The sequence below is a fragment of the Astatotilapia calliptera genome, chromosome 17 (genome assembly GCF_964374335.1).
Source record: "Astatotilapia calliptera chromosome 17, fAstCal68.1, whole genome shotgun sequence".
Lineage (NCBI taxonomy): Eukaryota > Metazoa > Chordata > Actinopteri > Cichliformes > Cichlidae > Astatotilapia > Astatotilapia calliptera.
This window is the reverse complement of record NC_137438.1, coordinates 39,444,074-39,468,184: the sequence shown is the minus strand read 5'-3', so window position 1 is coordinate 39,468,184 and position 24,111 is coordinate 39,444,074. Positions and strand designations below refer to the sequence as shown.

The 24,111-nt window shown below is 44.6% G+C and overlaps 2 protein-coding genes and 1 long non-coding RNA gene across 6 annotated transcripts in view; 1 reads left to right on the top strand and 2 right to left on the bottom strand.

Annotated features, from left to right (window-relative positions):
* zap70 (zeta chain of T cell receptor associated protein kinase 70) overlaps positions 1-3,532 on the bottom strand; it is a 41,160-nt gene extending 37,628 nt beyond the window's left edge. Inside the window, exons 1-3 of one of the 3 annotated variants that reach the window (XM_080291708.1) lie at positions 3,325-3,532; positions 1,782-1,973; positions 769-1,206 (exon numbers count right to left, since the gene is read on the bottom strand). In XM_080291708.1, the coding sequence (XP_080147834.1) occupies positions 769-1,056 (288 nt within the window). In that variant the 5' untranslated portion in view covers positions 1,057-1,206; positions 1,782-1,973; positions 3,325-3,532. The remainder of the gene's footprint in view (positions 1-768; positions 1,207-1,781; positions 1,974-3,324) is intronic. The other 2 variants (XM_080291709.1, XM_080291710.1) reach the window with 2 other exon arrangements.
* Positions 1-24,111, top strand: part of adamts10 (ADAM metallopeptidase with thrombospondin type 1 motif, 10) — a 60,308-nt gene that overhangs the window by 20,938 nt on the left and 15,259 nt on the right. For both annotated transcript variants that reach the window (XM_026146383.2, XM_080291706.1), the window contains exons 4-17: positions 55-264; positions 4,618-4,786; positions 5,227-5,429; positions 6,381-6,464; positions 7,995-8,140; positions 9,335-9,378; positions 9,861-9,966; positions 14,539-14,685; positions 14,873-15,014; positions 17,288-17,395; positions 18,708-18,853; positions 19,756-19,819; positions 19,979-20,081; positions 22,989-23,122. In XM_026146383.2, coding sequence (XP_026002168.1) covers positions 55-264; positions 4,618-4,786; positions 5,227-5,429; positions 6,381-6,464; positions 7,995-8,140; positions 9,335-9,378; positions 9,861-9,966; positions 14,539-14,685; positions 14,873-15,014; positions 17,288-17,395; positions 18,708-18,853; positions 19,756-19,819; positions 19,979-20,081; positions 22,989-23,122 — 1,806 coding nt within the window. The remainder of the gene's footprint in view (positions 1-54; positions 265-4,617; positions 4,787-5,226; positions 5,430-6,380; positions 6,465-7,994; positions 8,141-9,334; positions 9,379-9,860; positions 9,967-14,538; positions 14,686-14,872; positions 15,015-17,287; positions 17,396-18,707; positions 18,854-19,755; positions 19,820-19,978; positions 20,082-22,988; positions 23,123-24,111) is intronic.
* LOC145421407 (uncharacterized) lies at positions 17,896-22,997 on the bottom strand. Its single transcript, XR_013902757.1, has 7 exons — positions 21,152-22,997; positions 21,008-21,047; positions 18,968-20,914; positions 18,688-18,838; positions 18,319-18,500; positions 18,099-18,244; positions 17,896-18,016 (listed from the first exon to the last, which is right to left on the bottom strand). It is a non-coding gene; the product is annotated as an uncharacterized LOC145421407 (long non-coding RNA).

The window sequence follows — 24,111 nt, the reverse complement described above, 5'->3', positions numbered from 1 at the left end:
AAAATTAAAAATACATATATTTATTAATTTCTTGTGCATCTTTCTGTCTATTAGCTCTTCTACCAGCTGTCGACATCCCGGAACAACTTCCTGCTCAACCTGACGCTACAGGGAAGCCTGCTGTCACGGCAGTTCCAGGTGGAGTACTGGAAGAGGGGTCGTTTAGCCTGGAGTCACCCTTACTCTCCTCATTGCCACTATGTGGGACACCTCCAAGACCAACCGCATTCCAGCAAAGTGGCCCTGAGCAACTGTAACGGCCTGGTAAGACTCGACCCTCCCGTTTAAATCCACAGCTCGTACACTGAGTGACGGCAGCAGCAGCAGATCCTGACATCAAAGCATGACACTTTAGCAAACCTCGAGTCCTCGAGCAGCTCTAAACCTTATCTGAAAGGAAGAATTTATGCTACAAAAGAGACACTTTTCACTTTAAAAGATGACATCATTAATTGTGTCCAGTCCAGCGCTGCTACTGTAGACTTAAAGCTTTTTAAGGTGATTACCAGCAACTTTGTTAGGCGTACCTTTCAAGTGTGGTCCACTTGGTGCAAATATCTAATCAGCCAATCACACGTAAGCATACGATTTGCTGAAATTGTGGTGGAAATATGATTTAAGTGACTTTGAACGTGGCTGTTGGTGACAGACGAGCTGGTCTGAGTATTTCAGAAACTGCTGATCTGCTGGGATTTTCCCGCACAGCCATCCGTTTACAGAGAATGGTCAGAAAATTTCCAGCGATCTGCATTTTTTGTGAGAAAATACCTCGTTGGGGTCAGTTGTCGATGCTTCATGTTGACCAGAAGGCAACAGCAACTCAAGTAACCGCTCGTTCCAAAGGAGGTATGCAGAAGAGCGTCTCTGATTGTGCATGTTGAAGCAGGCGGGCTGCGGCTGCAGAAGACCACACAGGTTGCCACCCCTGTCAGCTAAGACAGGAAACTGCAGCTGCAGTTCACACAGGCTCACCAGAATGATGATGATGATGATAGCAGACTGGAAAAACGTTGTCTGGTCTGATGAGTCCTGATTACTGCCGCCACATTCAAACATCAGTGTCAGACAGAAACAATACGAATCAGTCCGTCGATAAAAACCTTGTTCATGTCTTTATGGACTTCCACGGTGTTCCCATCTTCTTATGGTGCTTCCAGCAAGATGAGGGGCAACGTCACAAAGCTCAGATCATCTTAAACTGGTTTCCTGAAAATAAAGAAGAGTTCGCTGTACTCAAACGGGCTCTACAGTCACCAGTTTCAATACAATACAACACCTTTGGGATGTGATGGAACAGGACTGATCCGCAGCAGCTGTGTGATGCTATCACATCTGTATGAATTAAAATTTCCAGCACCTTGTTAAATCTGTGGAACAAAGATTTAAGATGTGTCTGAAGCCCTAAAAAAGTAGACGGTGGTGGGGTGGTGTCCAACCCAGTAGTGTAAAGAGTGTAATTAATGAAGTGTCTGGTTAGTTTATAATAATTGTATAAGAAATCCCTGACTATCAGTATTTCCATTCTGAGGATTTATGTTGTGTCATAGTGTAAAGTTGCTTGTGATAGATGGTTGCGAGGAAAAGGCAGTAATAAACTTTATTTAGACTTTTCTACCATTCAGTGGTCCAGTCCACTGCGGGGGCAACCTGCATGTGGCGAATAAAGCTGTTGACTGTTCTAAGTTACTAGAAGGTTTACAGAAAGAAATCAAAGTATATTAAAATCCCAGAGATTGATAAAAACCAATAAAACTAAAGATGGGTAAAAATCAAACACTCACTGTCACGTCTGCGAGGGCGGCGTGAGGAGGATGCGGACCCAAACACAGACAGTGGAGGCGGATCACCTCACTCTCAAAAATGTTTTAGTACAACTTTGGTAGCTATGAAGCCGCACTTGATGGATTGTTGGAGCATCACGGCTACTGTAGTCAGGAGCCTCGAGGAGGAATCTGGGTCCTGAACTCCATCTTCTTCAGGTCCCAAAAACAAACGAACACTGCAGCATCACTGAGAGTTAAAACTGTCTAAATTCTTTCATCTTTAAATGATCAGCGCTGCTGCTTTACCAGGTGTAACAATTAAGTTTAACATCCAGGCATCCATGAAAACAAAATTTAACAGAGTTAGAAGTTAGCAGGAAGTTAGCTCGCTAGCTTCCACCTAAACATGATATAGCATGTTCTGACTGAGAGGTTTCTGAAAAATTCAAACGTACAGCTCTGCTATCACTTCCAACATAAATGAAGACAGAAAACTAAACAGTGACGTTTGTAGGGTTACTGAAGTTGGGCTAGCTGGTATATAATGATGTGCTACGTGATCACTAGCGACACAGCTATGTTAGCATAGCATAAACAGTGAAGCTGGAGGATGAACGCTAACTTTTTTCCACTTGATAAAAGTTAACATGAGGGTTCCCGATGGTTAGAGACAAATGCAATCGCATGGCAGGATGCTGTAAACGGACCAAACATCAGTCAGGAGAACAACTGAGATAATCCATCCACAATACGAGGTTAGTCAGTAATATACTGCAACAACATGGGAATAGAGCAGCTGCAAGAGAATTCAACATTAATGAATCAATAGTACGGAAGTGGAGGAAGCAAGAAGAATGAGCTGAGTAAAGTTTGACTTATCTGACTGTTTTGTTTTGATTAATGCGCCTTATTGTCCGATATGCCTTATGTACAAAAAATACGGTAACTAGATGTGGAACACAGAGAACTTCAGGCCTGAGTATACAACACACGGGAGACACAGGGACATAGAGACAAGGGTGATTATACATGAAACATGGGACAAAAGCACAGAGTAAACATGGGAACAGAGACTAAACACTGAGGCAGGAAGGACTAAGACCACTAAGAAGTCAAAGAATATTAAATGAGAATCTGAAACACTCAGTACTGTGACATTCACAGAGGCTTTTTACTTGTAATAAAAGTGTTTCAAGAAGAAAGTCAGAAAATAATTTTTTTTTAAGTGCCATTATGATCTCGGTGGTCAGACTTGTTTCACAGCGTGGAGGCTCTAAGCTTGCTCAACTTTGTTTGCTAGCCAAGACCTGGGTAGTAACCGGCAGTGCCCCATGCACTGATCTAAGTAATTGCCCAGGTGCACAAGGTGATAACAGCTCCTCCACCATTCTCAGGTTTACAGCAAATCAAGACAGCAGTAGTTACTTATATGAGGGTTAACATAGTGTCATGTCCAATAAATTTAATAACTGCAATCTGTTAAACGTCTACCTGTAACCTGCAGTGCGTCGTGCTCTGTAATGCTCGCTTTGATCTCTAGAAAGTGTAAATGACATCTTACAGCTGTCTGACGTGACCCTTAAAAGACACCGGATCCATTTCTTTTGAAGTCACCTCAGCCCTCCACGGCGGACGACTCGCGCACACTCGTCGGCGGGTGAGAGCTCGTTCTCCTCTGCGCCCCGTTTCGTTGGATGAATTCATTCTGCTGTATTCACAGCGCTGTGTATCTGTGTATCCTCTCACTACAAACAGCAGACCCCAAAATAACAGTTGTATACGCAGCTGAGGATTAGACGTGTTCGCAAAGCGTTAATAAGCTGGACACGTAATCACTGTTAGTCAAACCAGCGTGAGCGCATTCACCGGCGAGCGGGCTGTGTGTCCAGAGGACCGTCACTAACTTTATTATGGGATTAAAAGCACTTTGAAAGCTGCCGCCGCCATTCGGGTGAGGAGACTCTCGCTCCGACCAAAGCCAACACATCTGAGCGGAATCAAAGGAAGTGTTAGTGTATCGCTCTCTCTGTCTCGCTCTCTCATTTTCCTCGCTCTCATTCACTCTTTCATGCTCTCATGTGTGCTCGTCTGTGTATGTGTGCACCGCCCAAAGGGCCCAACACAGACGGGACGATCGAGCTGTTTCCTGTGAAGTTTGAAGGTTCGCTAGCGTTGTTCACTTTCACCCAAATAATCTAAAGTGTGCCAAGAAAATACCCTGCGCACCATTAACGCCACCAGCAGGCTGACGGATTGCACCGTACAAGCAGGATGTGGAGGATGCTTGCGTTCGTTTACACTCCACCATCCGATGTTTTTCCAATCTGCTGTCGTCCGATCTCGAGGAGCCGGTGTGATCCGCATCCTCAGATTCCCGGCAGGTGTAGCACCTGTTGTGGTCGTCTGAAGCTGCCGCCCACCTTCTCCAAGGTTCAACGTGCTGCGCCATCATCTCTTCCTGTCAGCTGAAAGCAGTCTGACCGTCTGATCTCTGCTTTTCATCCAGAAAACATTTTCTCTTTTTTAGACCATCCTCAGTAAACCTTAGGGATGGTTGTGACAATAGCAGGAGATCAGCAGTTTCTTAAACAATCCACGTTCAAAGTCACCTAAATCACCTTCAGCAGGTCGTCCTGGTCATGCTTGAGTTGCTGCCGTGTGACTGGCTGATTAGGCGTACCTAATAAAGTGTCCAGTGAGCATATTTTAGGCATAGGTATGTGAGCTTAACTGACTCATCTGTTTTCACTTTTTGAAAAGAGTTTCTCAGGAAAACACTCGCACTGTAAAGTCATCTGTGTGCCGTGATGGCAATCCTCATTTTATTCTATTCTTCAAATCTGTTTCTCTGCAGCAGGGGGTGATTGTTGCTGGGGGAGAGGAGTACCTGATTGAACCCCTTGTCTCACCAGATAACCAAACCGGGACAGAGAGCGAGGAGAGAGCAGAGGGGCGCCCCCATGTGGTTTATAAGCGGTCATCGCTCCGCCATCAGTACAAGGGCCAATCCTGCGGAGTCATTGGTGAGACGAGAGATATTCTGGTCTTTTTTAGTAGCGGCGTTAAGGTCCAGACCGGAGGAGTAAACATCCGCAGGCCAGTCTGTGCACCAGCCAGCAGCAGAAGGCTGCGGCTGTGTCTGCGTTCCCGGTTGTGATTAGGCGTGACCGAGTCTGTGTTACAGGGCGTTTGCTGAAAAAGCACAAGTATGTTTGGAAAGCCGCCGTTTGACAAATATAAGAAAAGAAAGATACTTTGTAAAGCTGCCCTTTAAAATCTGCCCTACGATTACGCAAAGTGTGTCGAGTGTTTCGTCTAATTGCTGTTATTGCTGTAATTATTATTAATCTGTGGTCAAATGATGGGAAAAGCGAGAGAATCTGTTTCCGATACAAAGCTGGATCAACTTGAGCTCTTTTCAACAGCACGCTGTCAAAATGTAAGATTGTGTGATCTGCCTCAGACGAGAAGCCGATGAAGGGCGCGTCGTGGTGGCAGCGGACGCTGAAGACGCCTCCTCATCACGTCGGCCGTGGCCAGCTGCCTCTGAAGCGTTCGGTCAGCCGGGAGCGCTACGTGGAGACGCTGGTAGTAGCTGATAAGATGATGGTGGGTTATCACGGCCGCAGGGACATCGAGCAATACATCCTGGCAGTCATGAATATTGTAAGTTTCACAACGCAAAAGCTTTCCTCTTCCTCTAATGAAAAAAGAAAAAAAACCAGCTTTCAGCGACTGACTGTCACATGGCCGTGATTTGGTGGCCTGGCGTCTTTCGAAGCAAAGAAGGAAATGTTATTCAGCTGATTAAAGGCGAGCTGGAAAGAACAGGGTCGTCTTCACTGACAGAAATAAGTCTCCAAGGCCGAGTCAGGCTTACGGGGGATGTATTATTAATGTTTATAGACAGAAAGAAAGAAAAACAAATGCGTAGCTGTTGCCTGATTTCTCCTCGGGGAGGCCACATGTTTTAGTCAGTGAGGCTTTCGTACGTGCAGTTAATCACTGGAAAACCGTACGCACGCGGGAAGGAATCGCTCTTGGTTCTTTAATACAGATTTGCTCTAAAAATAGTCCAGTTTCTTTTGGTTATACATTAAAGTCACTTAGCTGCATTCTTTTTGCCCTGGCTGCACAAATTATTCCCGACTTTCCAGGGTGATGATTTGGAAGGTCAGTGCTTAAGCTGTTGTACACGGAGAACACATTAGTGCTGCGTTTAATGTGAACGCCTAGCTAGAAAATGAAGACACAAGCATATAAGTGTATGGCTCTGGTCTGTTTAGATACAAAGCTCTCCTCTCCAGTGCAGTATGCTCTGACTTTCAAACCACCATATGGATGAAACCCTGGTTAAAATAAAAGCACCTGTTTATGCAGTCAGAGCGGCGGGATCTGTATTTGTATTCATCAAAGTCCCGTTTTCTCTCGTCCCCAGTGTGTTTTTTTTGTTTCTTTTTTTCGTTTGGGCTCCAGCGGGGAGAAATGACGGGAAAACATGTCTATCATCTACAGAACATACGCTAACGATTGCCAGGAAAAAGCCCGCCGCGGTGTGCTCGGCTGTTCTATCAGCCGTTTTTAAGACTGGTCTTTTCTTGTTTCCCTGGAGGTCAGGTTGCCAAACTGTTCCAGGATTCTAGCCTGGGGAATGCAGTCAACATCGTGGTGACGCGACTCATCCTGCTCATGGAAGACCAGGTAAGGTGCATGAATTACTGCTAATACTAATGCTTTGGTCCTACTCTTTCCACAGTGTGTCTTTTGTCCCGCCCCTTCCTGAGCCTGGCTCTGTCGGAGGTTTCTTCCTGTTAAAAGGGAGTTTTTCCTTCCCACTGTCGCCAAAGTGCTGCTCATAGGGGGTTTCTCTCTAATACTGTGTGGTCTTTACCTACAGGTAAAGTGCCTTGAGGTGATTTTGGCACTATATAAGTAAAACTTACTGTGACAGAATATACATAACTAACGGCTTTTATGATCCACTGGCAGCATGTGGTTTTTTGGTGCACTCAAAGGTTTAGTGGATTCTAGGCAGATAAACTTGAATTGATTGGCACCGAGCACATTTTCCCCCACTGATTATTTGAATCAATTAACTTTTGATTTGATATATTTCAGTTACATTTTACAAATTATTGCTTTGTGTGTACATCCATTAAAAAAAATACGATTGTAATAAGGGAAGAATGATCGACCTTTTCATTTAGGAGCACAATCAGGGGTAGAGTCACATGTTGAACAAGAGAAGGTGAACACAGAAGACGCACTCATGCTAGCATTTAGCTCAAGCCGCTGCCGATAATATGGCTGCAGACTCCTTTTCACGTGTATTATAACGCCAGCGAGTGACTGCAGGTCAGAAAAGATGCAGCTGCCGGAGACAGAGTCCACACCTGACCGCAGGGCAGGAGTTTAGCTCATAAAAAAGTGCATGACCTTACCAGCACAGCTCAGCAGACGACTGTGCCATGTGACTCTGTAGTAAACGACCTTATTAGCCTGCCATTAACAGCATGCGGTGAGACGTGTACCCGGCTCCGTTTTAAGGTTAACCTTGTAGCACTTTGACAGATGAATCATGCTGAATTAAAGGGGAATTACGGCGCTGCTTTGAGGTTTCCTCTGTGGCCGTCTTATTAGGGAACATTTATGATTCATGCTTTTCATAGTGCCTCAAAATTAGAGCCCGTAATTTAGTGCCAGGATATGTTCGTTATCTCACATGGTAGTGAAGTAAATGTTAGGGTCATTAGCGGTAGGCGAGTATTAGTGTTGTTATTCTTACTCCGTGGACCGTTGAGGTCGGGGTGGGATCGAGAGTGTTCTGTGCAAGCGCTCCTGCTGCCGTTTTCCAGGTCTGAATAGGCAAGCTGCCCCTGGAAAGGAAAATGAGGACAGCAGTAGGGCCAGAAATGAGGGACTGTGGGATAAGACAATTACTAGTTATGTCACCGCACACATTCCTGGGTTACGAGTTCTCGCCAGCTGTGGCCAGCAGAGCACTCCCTCCGCGCTTCTACATATCTTTTACAGGATTGAGGGACTAAGATGCAATGCTGCGGTGGAAAAATGCCTCAATCGCTGCAATAAAGGAAGACGGGGTTATTATAGCATTGTTGTAATTGTTGTTGATGTTGGAATAACTTCACATTAAGTATCTTTCGTTCATTCCTGAAGCTGATTGTTTTGTGTTTAAACAAAGGAAGTGCTTCTGTTGTCTGTCCCCACCAGCCCACACTGGAGATCAACCATCATGCGGGGAAGTCTTTAGACAGCTTCTGCAAGTGGCAGAAAACCATCCAGCACCGCAGCAGCTACGGGAACGCCATACCTGACAACGGCATTGCTCATCACGACACCGCCGTGCTCATCACCAGGTCGGAAACCTCGAAAAGAAAAACCTGTCCTGCGGGAATGTCCGCTTGTGACCCTCGTAGGAACAAATAACCTCAATTAAGAGTCAACAGAATCAGTCATGTGTTGAAAACTAAATATAGTAAGGTTGGCCCAGCCAGTAAGACCTGACCAGGAGAGCTGGGCTGTCCAGTTCAGGCGCCACACAGCTCAGCACCTGATCAGACAGTGACACCGAGATGATCCGCCTCCTCCTCCGAGTTCACTGGATCTCATGGATGGATTTAATGTGCTATCAAGTCCTGACAGGCTGAATTTGACGCGGCTCCCTCGATTAACTCGTCTTAAACGACAGCATGTAGTCCGAGTGTTGCCCGACACTGAAGATTGTTTTTAACTTCTCTTCATTCCACTTTTCCTGAACCGGTGTTTTGGCATCGCTCCGCTTAAGGGATGGGGGAAATTTATACAGTATAGCTTTTTGCAAACTGATACAGACTCTGTGCAAGTCAACATTTATGGCAGGCATGAGTGTTCGTATGCTTACAATCTCATTTTTGCAGCCCCCAAAAAAGGGAGATAAAACAAATACTGACATAGTTTAACTTTGGGGGGAAAAAGGTGATGAATCATAGTTTACGTTATTTGAATACTCGCATTTAATGCACAAAATGCAGACACCAGTGGCAGATGCATGTTAAGTAAAAACAAAAAAAACACTGGTGCTATTGACTCAGGAATGTGCAACAGTGAACAGCACGGCCACGGTTTGGTCAGAGTCATCTGAACGCACTTGTGCTCGGGCAGCGCTGCCACAAATACTTTCCTATTCTGTGCAAAAGAATGTGCCACGAACTCGAGCTGCGGGAGGTTAGCGTTGGCGAGGGGATGTGGGGCGTGAAAGCAGATAAATGTCACAACTTTTTTGAGATGCGGTCTTGGTGGCGGCTTGGTGAGAACAGCTCGGTTTTACAGCAGCATTTATCAAGCGGGGATGGAAGCTGTTCAGACGCGATGACACCGCAGTGACCGTCCGCGGTTTCCGCCTATTGTTCTTTTAAAACTTTATCCGTCTGCTGTCGCTACTGTGTGCATGTGTGACTACGCTGCGTGTCCAAGTGTGTTCACATGTATCTTAAGCAGCAGCTGATGCAGTTTCTGCACCTTGTTGTGTACGACTGTCAAACCTCCTTTTTGTTTTTCCTCACGTCTTGCAGGTATGACATCTGCATCCAAAAAAACAAGCCCTGTGAAACTCTAGGTAACCTTCCATCACACGTGACCACAAACTTCCATATTTCTGATCCCGCTGACTCTTTCTCCTAGCCCTGACCGTCACAGCTTCATGCTTCCTCCCAACCGTAACCATAAACGTAACCCTACACCTTCTTCCATCCTTAACTCTGAAATCAGTTACTCATCTGAGAATAATTTCAAGGGTCCCACCCAGTGTGCTCTTACTTTCCAAAGAGTTGCAGGTTTGACGTTAAAAAAAGTGTGCATGCATGTTTAAAGTTCTTACATGCTCAAGAAGGTGCGATGCAAATGATGTGCATCTGTGTACTTTTACACTCTGCATGTTTACTGATAACAACGCACGCTTTACTAAAAGCAGAGTTGGCAAAATAGTGAGCTGCGGCTGCTGGGAACATCATCCTTTCTCTCAGTTGGGATTCTCATTCGGTTCGTGTGCTTGCTTCAGAGTAGAGTTGTTTTTTATATTCATAGAGTGCATTTCTGCAGGTCTGGCTCCGGTAGGAGGGATGTGTGAGCCAGAGAGGAGCTGCAGCATCAACGAGGACATCGGCCTGGGGACGGCCTTCACTATCGCCCATGAGATTGGACACACGTGAGTAACAAACGCACGCACGCTCTCATTTTTAATTTCCTGGACACATTTGCAGATGTTGCACAAAAAAAAGAGACTTCTGTTTGATATCATCTCATCGCTGTGCAACATCGTTTACTTGTATTTCTAATATAATTACTCTGGCTCGATAAAAATCTGTCGAATGATAGGAAAATCCCGCAAGTTTGTGAATTCCAGGACAAATTCATCTTCTCCACAGAGGCAGGAGCGTTGCAGAGCTCGAGGTGTCAGACAGCAGAAGAATTACAAATATTCCTTCAGTTTCGATGCTGCTGGCCACAGACGGCAGCGTCGTTTCCAGAATATACGGCCTTTGCAAATATTAAACCGGCTGCCAACTCGATGAGTAGATCCATCGCAGCTGTCCGTGAAACAAGACTTAAACATGGGTTTGAAGCTGTCTGGGATTTAAAGGAATTGATTTATAGCGATGCTGAAATGTCTTTCAACCACCATCCCACGAAAATGCCGTATAAATGTGTCAGCCTTGTTTCAAAGTATGCGTTGGGGGGTTGTGTTATAAACCTCCGGAAACGGGGTCAAAATCCACAAGTGTTTCTTTTAGAAATCGAGCACCGAGGCCACGGGTAAGTGCTTCACACGTGATGACAAACATCTGTTCTTTAAATAAAAAAGACGCACAATCTGTGATCCGTGAACTAGACCTGGTTGTCCTTCCTGAAACGTGAAATGTCCCTTCGGGGTGTTTCTGATCTTCTGCTGGGGACCGAGTCTCGAACATCACGAGTCAAATCCATCAGTAAGAACGCTGAACGTCGTTCCTTTGCATCCCAGTGAAATCCGCTCACGAGCGGGAGTACAATTCTGTCTCAACATCTGTTACTGTTGTATCCTTCAGCAATTCACCGTCCCGTTCATTTATGTATGAAACTAGCATCGAGAAGTATTCGTGCAGATGGTGGATCCATCAGGGTTCTGCTTTCCTAATGGTTAACACAGGTCTTTGTTTTTTAAAGCACCCAAACCCTGAGGGTACCTTGTCAACATGACTAATTAATGTATATATATGCACACATGAGGGTGCACACATGAGGGTGCACACATGAGGGTGCACACATGAGCGTGCACACATGAGCGTGCACACATGAGCGTGCACACATGAGGGGACCAAACACGAATGACTCTGCAGGGAGGTGGAACGTTTTGAGAACAAACGCAGCTACTGAGAGTGATATCGCTGCCTGCCATGGACTCCTTTGCTTCTTGTACGTGACTCTGAGGTTACAGCTGTTAATCAAATACAGTAAAGCAAACAATTAATTACGTTTTTGTGAAATCTTAGAGATTCAAACATTGCATTGTAAAATTTTGTGCATAAATTACAAAGATCTTCAGCATGCAAGCGTACTGACTTTGCTGATTAATCTTATTACTTACTTATCTTATTTTCAAGAATAATTCAAAAATTCTTTGCTGAAAGAAACCTCAGGAATGAAAATATGCCCGCCGTTAGGAGTACGAGGAAGTGTCGCCTTTTATGTATCAGGACATCCTGAGAAAATGAGGTAAATATGATCTACGATGAACAATAAGTCATGACATATTACACCGTGTCATTATTCGTTTAACAAAAAGCCAACCCTAACCCTGACTAGAGTGTGAGTAGCACTTGATGAACTGATCGTCAGCAACTGTGAGCGCCTCCAAAGAAGCAGAAGTTCTGTCAGTTTGCTGGTCTGCAGACATCAGCAATGAGGATTCACAGGGTGATTTCCAAGAACGTGAAAAACATTCATGACTAGGGCTGCTCGATTATGGCAAAAATGATAATCACGATTATTTTCACTGAAATTGAGATCACGATTATTTGACGATATTTATTTAACCCTTTAAGATCTACCATAGAACCAAGTCCGCCAGAGCTTATATATATATATTTTTTTACATGCTGTAGTGCCATTTGTGGGAGCAATTCAAGTTGCTATACATCAATACAACTGTTATAGCCCATATTTTAATAATATGTATGCATTAAGTCCATAGTAATTACATTAATTGCAAAAAAGTGCAATAAACTACAAAAAAATTGAAAATCGTTTTTGTTTTGTTTACATATATTTCTACTTGGAGAAATTTAAGAGGTTTATCCCTCAAAACTTTAAATACAAAAAAGTTGCAAAAAATAGTTTCCCACCACAGGAAATTTATTTTGAGTGTCTTCATAGTTTTATTTTTGGAGATACAGCAATTTTTATATACTGCAGGAAAAACAAAAAACAATCCTATGATGCAAATTTGCAAAGAATGTGCATGTGCATCAAAGTAAACTATTTCCAGCAGTGCAATTCGAGTTCTAAGGCCTACAAGTAAAAAACTACATTTTCCGCGAAAATGACGTCACTTGCGATAGTTCGCGTTGACGTCTTTTTCACTGTGGGAAGTGTTACGAACAGCTGATCGGATCGGCAAAGCCTGTTTCTGGAATATTATGTTTTTGTTCCTGCAAGCGCTTTTTATGCACTTTTTGCAAAGCTTTATGTGGAAGGAAACCGTGACCGAGGACAAACTGATGGCATAAGAAGTAAGTACAACTCCTCTGGTTTCATATGGAGAAAAATTTATTGTGCTAGCTTAGCGGTTCAGGTTCTACAGGGATTTAAAAATAGTTACACAAAACGAGCGTGCTGCTCTGACCGGCTTTAAAGGGTTAACAATAACAATGTATTGAATAATATAAAATAGTGTGCAAATACTGATAACAGTGCAAATGTTTGCAATATAAGAAATAAATGAAAAATGTAAACTTTGCAGTGTTGCTCTGTGGTGCAGCTATGACACCGTAGCAAAGTTTACACACTGTGTCTACTTGATCCACGTCTGACTCCGCGAACCCATAATGTTTCCACACCACTGAAGTTTTTTTTTTTTTACCTCTCTTTTCAACCAACGGCAGTCACTCTCCTCTCCAAATAACTTCTGCTTAGCTTTCCGAACTTCCTCGGGTCCTCTTAAGTATTCGAAATGCAGAGCAGTGCGCTTGATTTGCCACACGGAGCAGCGCGAGAGTAAAGCATGAGGGAGGGGCTAATAATCGGCTCAGTCATTTTTAATGATCGTTGAAAGCCCAGATTGTAATCGTGATTAAAATTCGATTAATTGAGCAGCCCTATTCATGACAGTTGTCAGTCAAAAACCCCGAGAGCTCGATATCAGACTCCACAGGCCTCAGTAAGCATGCTAAATGCTAAAGTTCAGTACAATCCAGTAGAAAAAGCCTGTTTGGAAGGGTTGCCAGCACAAAGCCTCTTCTCGCCAAAAGAAGACGGCAGCACGGCTTAAGTTTGCAAAGTTACATCTGAAGAGGCGGCAAGACTTTAAGAGCGAAGTCCTTTGAACAGACCAGAGTGGAGATGTTTGACTGTAATGCTCAGCTGCCAGAGGCTCCTTACAGTCATTGAGCAAACCATGAACTCGTCTTCTGAAGTCATCATTGGTTCATGAATCAGGACGATTATACCGAACACAGCAGCACATCTACAGCAGACCCACATGGAAAAGAAATAGTAAAAACTTACATGATCTACTCATGAAAGTGGCCACTTTCTCATTACTTTCATATATTGTTTTAGTATCCAAAACATACAAGTTCCATTTATATAATTTTTAAGGATCTTGTATCTGTTTTCACTCTTGTATGCTTTTCATACAAGTTTCACACAAGACAGATACAAACTTTAGAAGATTTATCTTTTCCATGTGGGGAATGCCTAAGAAAACGAAGTAATCGAGTACTGCGACGGCCCAGTCAGAGTGAGATTGGGGAGTCAAATGATGCGAGATACTCGATAGAGTCACAGGAAACAATAATAAGTTATCGCTGCTAAAGCTTCTGCAAGCTTCTGAATCGAGAGGCGTGCTTAGTTTTTCTCACGCTGCTTCTGAATTTCAGCTTTTAGTTTGTTGTTATGTAAAATATCAAAATCCGTTCATACGTCTGGGGTTGCATTTCAATAATTTTCTGATGATATTTCTTTAATCACGTCTTGATGTGTAAAATCTTTGACTTGACAAAAGGCGTGTTTTCTTTTTCCAGGCGAAAGCATTTAATACTAGAGTAACAAATCCTCACAAATTTCCTTAGAAATTGATTATAAAAGTAACCTAATTAGAAAGGCAGCTCTCAACTTGACCCCGTGTGACACAAAATTGGCCGTTTTGTTGTTATTCAAACATAATAACACGAGAGTTAAGACGTTAAGCCCCTTTAAAGCCGTACAGATGTGCCTTTATGAGGTGTAAATCAGTCCCAGACTCGATGTCCAATAAAACAACAACACCACCAGGGTACCAGGTTCTCCTGGAGACCGCTGTCCTAAGATGATACTAATGAAACATCTGGTGGGATTTTTTTGATAGATGGAAAGTGGACGTGTCAGACAGCTGTGGACTGTAATCTTTCACATGTCTGTTCTTTAGATCCCTCTCGGTTATCAACAGTGATCTTTTTTCCACTGTCCCCGTCGCTGCTGCAGGGATTATTACCGTCCACATGGCCTCAAAGTGTTGTCACTGTATCATCATGGGCTTTAGGTTTGGGATGAACCATGACGGCATGGGGAACGCCTGCGGGCCCCGCAGCCAGGAGACTGCCAAGCTGATGGCTGACCACATCACCATGAAGACAAATCCGTTCATCTGGTCCGCCTGCAGCCGGGATTACATCACCAGCTTCCTGGAGTGAGTCAGATTATCTGCAGCGGTGTAAATCATTTGTAAATGTGAGGGTTGAGGAAGGAACGGTCTCACGAAGACTGGTGTAAAATGTCTGATGGTCAGAGAAACATCCGAGTCGCAGACGGAGCAGGAAAACTTACCGCAGCCCGTTTAGTGTTTTTTCTTTCTGTCTCCTCGTTTGCACCTGTAGCTCAGGTATGGGCTCCTGCCTGAACAACGTCCCGCCAAAGCAGGAGTTTGTGTACCCCACCACAGCGCCAGGTCAGGCCTACGATGCAGACGAACAGTGCCGCTTTCAGTACGGCGTCAGGTCTCGACAGTGCAAATACGCGGTGGGTATATTTTCTTATCTTTCGCTCAACTTTTACAGAATTTTTCAATATTCATATTTTTTTTCTTACAGTATATTTTCTGAAAAGATCCACGGACAAACGTTTAAGTGATGTCTGTCGTTTTTATTGTTTCTGCCACTGGAGAGAAAAAAGATTTCATGTTAGTGTGTTGAAAAACTTTACATTACCTCCAATTTGCTATGGGTGGTCTTCAGACTTGTCGATATACCGTGACATGAGTACCGAGGTTGGCTTTGACCTTCATTGTCAAACTGCACGACTACACCTTAAAAGTTTTTCCAGCTTGGAGATTTCAGCCTATTCTGTTCCAACCATGTGAGTAAACGTAATTAAATACACCATTATGGTATGTAACACTCTAAGGTCAAAGGTCAGTGTCAAACAAATTAGGAAATGTCTTTACAATGACACAGGAAGATGAATATACTACACTAGACACTACACCAAGCTGGAGAGGTTATATCTCTTGGCTGGCCTGGGAACATCTCGGACTTTCCCTGGAGAAGCTGGAGTAGGTCCGGGCTCTGCTCAGGGTGCTGTCCCCGCGACCCTGGATAAGCGGCATGGACAGATTTTCATATAACATCAGCATAAAACGTCCAAGTTTTAGAATTGCCCTTTGGGGGTAGTCGAGTTCAACATAACGACCCAAAAATTTTCAACTCTGCAAAAGTGGCATAAACAGGCATCCATATAATTGCACTTTCATGCTGCGTTAGTGATAGTATTTAACCTGTCTTAAGTATCCCTGCTGTTATAGACAATTATGAATGCAGCAGGAGACCCATCGAGAGGCAGAAAGGAGCAGTTTGTTGCAATGCAGTCGTCATCAATAACAAACACGCAGCACACTTTTTGTTTTTAGGCCCTTTTAAGTTTCCGCCCTTGAGGTGTATGCAGTGCCTCGAACACCTTGGTTGACACAGTTATATGTGTTTAAAGCTGGAGAGGATCCAACATGTGGCACAGGAAGTATAGGATACAAACAAAGGAAGCTTTAATAGCTGAATAATAATCCAAGAAACACAAAAGTCACAGTGGGATCAAAAGTCCACAAACATGGAAAACCAATAAAATCCACAAAGAAACTTAAATCTCAATGGAAATAAACAGTTTTTGCATAATTAAGATTAAGGAACTGACCTCCAGCCCATTGTTCCTTCAGTGGTGCTGGTTTCAGTCATTATGCAGATGTCCTGTTTATAAGGTTGAAACCTGCAGTCAGCTGAGACTGAAGACGTCACCTGATGATGACGAAACATTTCTCCCACTGAAAACATCCAGATGAACAGAATCAACCTTTGGAGAAATAAACAGGTTAGCACCCGTGGGACACACCAGCCTGTACGCAGGAAAACTACAGGTGAAAACAATCAGGTGAATCAGGGGAGACGGACAGGAAGCAGAACTGAACAAATGAACCCTTCAAAGTAAAACAGGACAATCCCACAGACACGGGTATGAACACTAGCACTTAACAGGGGGACGCAGGGGGGCCGGAGCGTAAACAAATACACGGGAAACCATTAATAATACAGTCAGCTATAATAAACCAAGACAAACTAAAAACCAGTGCATCGTTTAAACAAACAGCCTCAAACCGAGACCCAACGAGTGCAGGAAAGCACAACGGGAACTCTCCAAATCCAACAAACACAAAAACCAGAACCTTAAACAGCAGAATAATAAGACTGAGACGAGTATCCAGAATCTGAGAGCAAAACATCTCCACATCCCACATGTGGTGCCCACCATAACACCCACACACACTTTCTCCCTCTGCCAGCCTTTACAGTCAGCTAATCCTTGTGGACTGGTGTTGTTTAAACAACGAGCCTCACTTTCTTTCACCGTGCGTCCATTCGCAGGCGCCTTTCAAATCTCCTTACAAATCTGTGATGTGAAACATCGTACCTTCGCTTAATAGCATCCACTTTATTGCACGGTCAAGTTTTACGGAGCCGGGTTCAGAGTGAGCGGACATCTGGAACAGCAAACTGCTTTATAGACTCGTTATTATTGATACTACGCGGTCAGAGCACGTGTACACAGTAAAACATAACCCCCACCGCCAGGTGTTGGAGGCACTGCTACAGAGGGAGAAGAGAGGAAGGTGAACAAGACACACATCTGCTCTCACGTCTGGGTTTTGACCGTCAGGTTGTCTCGCTTTATGCTTTCTTTTCTTTTATCGCACGTCTCGCCGTCTCAGATGTTTTTTTCTTTGTACTCTCTTTCATTCACACACACAGGAAGTCTGCAGTGAACTTTGGTGCATGAGTAAGAGCAACCGTTGTATCACAACCAGCATTCCCGCTGCAGAGGGAACCATCTGTCAGACCAACACCATAGAGAAAGGGGTAATAATGCTCTTTTGTTTTAATTAGGGCGTAAAGCAGTAAAGCAAAACAAAGTCCAAATATGGCTGCAAGTGAGGGCCGAGTGTTCACGAGAATAAAGAAGAAGCACGTCATCAAATACCTGCACGATTACAAATTTAAAAAAGGGAAAAATATCATCTCAGTAAACATGCGTTGGTAGGTTTGTGAGTCACGTGTGTTTCTTTTGTTTTCTCTTTGAGATTAGAGCGTATATGCCGACGCCTGATGTTGCTGCACATATCCTGTCCAGAATTAATTAAAAAATGTTATTGTTGCCTTACAAAGCCCTGGATGCACAGGCTCCGGGTATTTCTCTGACCTCTTGCAGCCTTATACCCCCTTAGATCTCTTAGATCAAGTGATCTTTTGCTTTTACCAAGGCTGAGGCTCATAGAGGCGATCGAGCGTTTGCAGTCGTAGCGCCTATGTCATGGGCCGCGGTGCGCGGGCACGAAAGGATCCAGGCGCAGACTCCGAGCTAACAGAAAGACACTTTATTGAAACAACGAAAGGCGACCCGGGGAAATTAGAGAGCAAAACAGAAACTAAAAACCCGGGGAAACAATGACACGAGGAAGCCGGGATCGGGACGGCGGGGGGCTGCAATAGAAAGGGGAGATGATTACTAGGGAGCCAGGAAGCAGGGAAAGCATATCAGGACTGAGTTAGAGTAGGGGCTTACGATAGAACGGGACCGTGGGAGCTCGGGAGGGAAGTGTGGCAGTCCGTGGGGGCAGGAAGTCCGTGGGAATGGCGAGTGGGCCAGGTGAGCACCGCGAGATCCAGTTGAGCCGGAGGACAGGCAGGTAGCAGACGCCGAGTAGAAACCTGGACAGAAGTAGGCAGGTTAAACAAAGTTTCAAGCAGAAGAGAATGCACACTTTTCGTGGAAGTCTGGTTACCACTGTGGGGATGACTAACGGACTGGCGTGGAGCATCCGTCAGCGCCGGATTAAGTGGATCTCCGTGTAATCACCGGGATGGAGAGCAGGTGTGCTGGTGATGGCCCAGCCCGGGGGTGTGGCTACCCGAGCATCACGCATTCCACAGACACAGGACCACGGACCATGACAGCCTAAGCTGGCTTTTAATACAGCATGAGAGTTATTTGTTAATTCATATTTGGTGTTTGCTATCAATACTCTAAGTTATTTTAGTAGGTATGTTGTATTCTTGTGCAGCACTTTGGTCAACGCTCTTGTTGTACTTAAATGTGCTATATAAATAAATCAAATATAACTATAACTATATATGATAATTGCTATACTTACACGTATCTGCAACTGTGCAGTGGTGCTACAAGAGGGTGTGCGTAGCGTACGGGACTCGCCCACAGGGTGTGGATGGAGGCTGGGGTCTGTGGTCTCCCTGGGAGGAGTGCAGCAGGACATGTGGAGGCGGCGTCTCCTCTTCTGTCAGACACTGCGACAGCCCCAGGTACGGATTTAGCTCACCTGATCTTAGCCAACGCGTCCTCCATGTTTTTATTGTTGAACTTTACTAAAGCAGCTCAGTGTGATTCAGAAGGTGAACCATATTTATCTTACTTACTTACTCCGGGTGGCGTCTCGGTTCATCCTCAGTAATAAGCCTTGTAGCTTCTCATTGGCTGCCCCTCATAAAAGGAAAGCTTGCATAGCAGGTGGGTGGAGCTTCTGTGGTTGCAGTTAAATGACCATATGAGATGGTAAGTATTCATATATTATAAGAGCTGTTGTTTCAGTCCAGAGGATCTCCAGATTATAGCCCAACATCCAAAACACACAGATCAGGATGGACACAGCCAGCCCACCCATGTGTGCAAGTGGAAGCCTGGTAATCGATGCTTGAATTGCAATAGGATCTTTTCATTATATGTTTTTAGTTTTCCAAAGTGGTATTTATTCACTACTGGTTAGATTAAATCCAAAGCCATAGGGCAGAAGTAAATGAGCCATTAAATGCTGCTTCTTCAAACTCAAACACGCTGAAAACATCAGTCCTATCATTTAATCCAAGATGTTCTTGCAGGCAGCAGCGGAGTGGGGATGATCACAAAATGACCTTTTAAATCGCAGATGCCAGATGCCTGGTCTCGAACTGATTAAACTGAAAATGGATTGACCCAAATCTGAGCCCGACACTCTCCTGTGTCGTTTTAAGCGTCATTTAGCATCTTTGTTTTGGCTTCGTTCTCTTTGAATTTGTTTACGGTCTAACACCAACAGTCATGTGAAAATGGCAGACGGCAGCTCTGTTTGTGAAAAAACAATAATGCAGTGACAGTGAATTTAAACACGAAGAAAGCTGAAAGTCAGTGCTGTGTGTGATGGACGTCGGATCTCTTTGTGTCACTGCAGGCCAACTATTGGTGGGAAATATTGCCTAGGAGAGAGAAAACGCTTCAGGTCCTGCAATATAGATGTGAGTATTACGGCTCTTCATCATCATCATCATCATCATCATCATTATTGCTCTCATCAACTAGTCAAACCACTATAATCAACAAGAGGACTACGGTTGGAATGAATGTGTTTTATCTGCTTGCACGTATAAAACTGCGTGCACACGTGTATGTTACAGGACTGCCCCGCAGGCTCTCGGGACTTCCGAGAGATTCAGTGTTCCAACTTCGATAGCATCCCCTTTCGGGGGAAATTTTACACCTGGAGGCCTTACAGAGGAGGTGAGTGAGTAGTGCTCGTCTCTCTTGGGTTTGTGTGCGTGCACGAGTTTAATGTGAGCTAGCAGACGTTTCCCAGACCATCAGGTGTGACCAGACCAGGTCAGTCAGTGGTGGTTTGCAGGTAAAATAATGAACATATCCACTAATCAGGAGGTTAGCAGATATCTCTGGGCAAGACACTCACCCCAAGTTTTTCTCTGATGGATCCATCAGAGTATGAATGTGTGTGAATGTTAGACAGAAAGCACCTATGCAGAAAAAGTGCTTGAATGAATGAGGGTGAATACGGCTGGCTGTATAAAGCAGTTAGAGTGCTCAGGTAGCGGTAGTACAGAAGAACCAGTCCATTTTCCATTTACTGAGTCTCTCAAACTTGCTCGTATCAGGGGTCAAGGGTGTCGAACTCCAGACCTCGAGGGCCGGTGTCCTCCAGGGATTAGATGTGTCCTTGATCCAACACAGCTGATTTAAATGGATAAATGACCTCCTCAACGTGTCTTGAAGTTCTCCAGAGGCCAGGTAATGAACTCATCATTTGATTCAGGTGTGCTGACCCAGGGTGAGATCTAAACCCTGCAGGACACCGGCCCTCGAGGCCTGGAGTTCGACACCCCTGATCTATTAGTTCTTCTGAATCTCTGGCTCTCTTCCAACCAGTCCCTCCCTAACCTGGTTCTGCCAGAGGTTTCTTCCTTTTAACACAGAGTTCTTCCTTCCCACTGTCGCCGAGTGCTTGCTCAAAGGGGGGGCAGCATCTGACGTCTGGGGTTTTCTCTGTGTTATTGTGTCTACTTCACAAAGCACGTCGAGGCCAGAGCCATTGTGATTTGGTGCTATAGAAATAAAATAAGAATGAATTCAACATAGATTAAATCCAAGGTTAAGGTCGCATCATAATTCAGTTACTTCTTTACTCCACTACTTACCTAAAAGATCAGTCCATCCACATCTTTACACAATGCTCTCCTGTGTTGAACAGCAAGAACACAGTGATTACTGGATAAGCTGAATCATATGTGTTACATGCTATATCTGCTGAGTGATTATAAGCTCGTTAAAATCCTGTTTACCTTTAAAAATGTGGCTTAAAGGAAAGTTTTCCATGAGATGTCAGTCCTGCTCTCCTTGTTTCACTGCTTAAACAGTTGGACCGCGGTTTGTGTCTTGAGCGCGTAGAATTGTGATATTAGGATCGAATAAAAGGGCAGTACAGGTGAGATGAAGGTGAGAAGGACGCGAGCCAAGAGAGGAAAAGAGGAGACGAGGGTAAAGACTGTCGCGTGCATGCGTGGAGAGAGAGCAAAACGTGAATCGAAGCTCCTGCTGCTGCAGACTCGCCCCTGTCTGGCCTGCAGATGCTGGCTGCAGAGAGCCATGCATCCCACAATGCCTTGCAGGAATTCCTCGCTCCTGATGAGCACTAGACGCTGAACCTGGACGCGAAAGATAAATAGTTTCAGCGACATAACTGCCTTTAATCTGGCCCTCCAGTAACATAATGGGTTACAGAGACGGTCAGCCATCCGATTCCAACTCCAGGCAACAAGTGCTCCTTTCATCAAGTCAGCTGATTTTACAATGGAAATCCCTTGCAGCTGTTAAAATAGGAGCGTTGCCATCGTCTCTGCCCTGCGCTGAGGCCAGATCACTCCTCTGTCCTCAAATGCTCATTTTAGCCTTTTCCTTATAACGTCACGCTCGGTGGAGACTGCTTCACTTTCCCTTATTCTTTCTCTGTCATTGCCCCCCCCCACAGACGACTCCCCTCCTTTTGCTTTATCCAGCTCACCATAATGCAAGCCGTCTCCGAGTTCTGTTTCCGACACGGAGAACAGAGGCAGCCTTTCTCTCTCGGCGCAGACAGCCAAGGACAGTTCGTTAAAAAGCCTCTCTCCATATAAGCGTTTTGTCGAGCTGCTCTCCGTTACTGTTCTCGGTCCAACAGCCTTCACATTCCACTTTCACACTCCATACACCAAAACCCTGCAGGTTATAACACACACACACCCTGCTGCTGCAGTGATTGCTGTGATTGCCCTGCCAAAGCGAGGCACCATGGGAATTGTAGTTTTCCGCGGTCGGACCCCTTTATTGTCTGCGAGCTCTGCCAGCACAAACTCTCCAACTCTCTTTCGCTCTCTCTCTGCGGCCCGGCGCTGTACCTGCTTTAGCGCTGCCAGCACAAACAAACGCACGCCAAGCTGATGTCGCCAGTCACTCAAATAGTGGAGCAGCTGGCAAAGTGCACAGATTAATGAATGATACAGTATATGCCACCTGGCAGGAGAAGACCTTTAGCAATGCTGTGTGTGCGTGTGCATGCACAACATACTTAGATTTAAGTATGTTGGTATGTTTGCATAATAAATATTACACATGCATGTACACGTTTGTGTTTGTCGCTCTGTTTTGCCCCCAAAATTCATTTTACAGCATCAATACTTTAAGAAATGTCCCATATAACGCGTTACTTCAGCTGATTGGCTTTTCCATGTAATTGCTGTGGATGCTAATGTCGATTCCCAACAGAAGTCTCGCTCAGATTCGTGTCCATATGTGCCACAAAAGCAGAGATGTAATTAGATTCAGCTGCTTGTACTTTGGTTGTACTTGTACCGTTCCACTCTTTTCTCTCTCAGTCTGCCTGTTCTGTCTGCAGCCCTGTCAGGATACGATGCTTTTACCCTCATTTCCATATTATCCCACATTCACACTGGTTAGAGTTGTGTCAGAGTGGCTAAATCAGAGGCGCATTTGTACTATCAGTAGGTAAGATGGGAGAAAAAGCCCACAGGAGGCCTATTTAGCACCTGTTATTCTGCAGTCAGAATCACCAGTTTGGGGGATTTATTTGAAAATGTCCTCCAATATCATCTCAGTGATAAACTGATCTGTTTGGATATCCAGGTGGGGTGAAGCCCTGCTCTCTCAACTGCCTCGCAGAAGGATACAACTTCTACACCGAGCGCTCTCCCGCTGTGGTGGATGGCACGCCGTGCCGAGACGACTCTCTGGACGTGTGTGTAAACGGAGAGTGTAAGGTGAGTTGCACGTGTTTGCCTTCAGCCAAAATATCGGCCATTAGAAGTGAGGAGACGGCTTAAAAGGACTCAACATAAAATTGTTTTCATCTAAGATAATGTTGTTTATAGTCACTTTCAAGGGTCTGGACGGCCGCCATTAAGTAGTATACACACTAAAAGCTGCAAGTCATCACAGTCAGCTGCTCAGCAGCCTTCCTCTTACTAATGCTCTCGTAATCTAAACCACTTAAAAACATTATTAGGATTATTATCCTTTTTGAATTTTGATTTCTGTGGCATTTTGTGCATTTTGTGCACTGAGCGCTCCTCAGCCCCTTTAAATCCCTCGTTAGGGGTTCAGACGTGTCACCGCGTAACATTTTTACACGAAGCTCTTCTATCGGCTTCTTTGGCATGCAACCCCCCCGAAGTTCTTACAGTAATCCTCCTAACGCTCGGTCACACAAGCATCGAGACGAGTCGGCAACTGCCTGGCAACCACTGGTTGTTAAGGAGAAATGTAAGCATACAGCGGTCCCTCGTTTATCGCGGGTGTTGCGTTCTTAAAATAATGATAGGCATAAACATTTTCAAACTTTATCTCGTGTTTAAACTCTCAAAGTTCAGACCTTCGTAGAAAAATAAGTCCAGGATTATAGAATGAAGCCAAAGACCAAACCCTGTTTCCAGGTCCAGAACATGGTACAGAAGTAGAGGAAGCAAGAAGAATGAGTTGAGTAAAGTTTGACGTATCTGACTGTTTTGTTTTGCTTAATGCGCCTTATAATCTGGAAAACATGGTAACGTCTACCTTCCTTAAGCATCTTCCTCTGCCTCCTGGGTGCTACCGCAGCTGCATTTGACTGTGCAAAACGTTTCGTCGACATTGTTGTTTGTTGGGGAGAAAACCTGCAAACATAAAGTGCAGCACTTCAGAGTCACGCTGCTAGCGATCGAAGATTTATGTAAATTTGACAAGCTGAATGCATTCTGACACGGCACGGAGG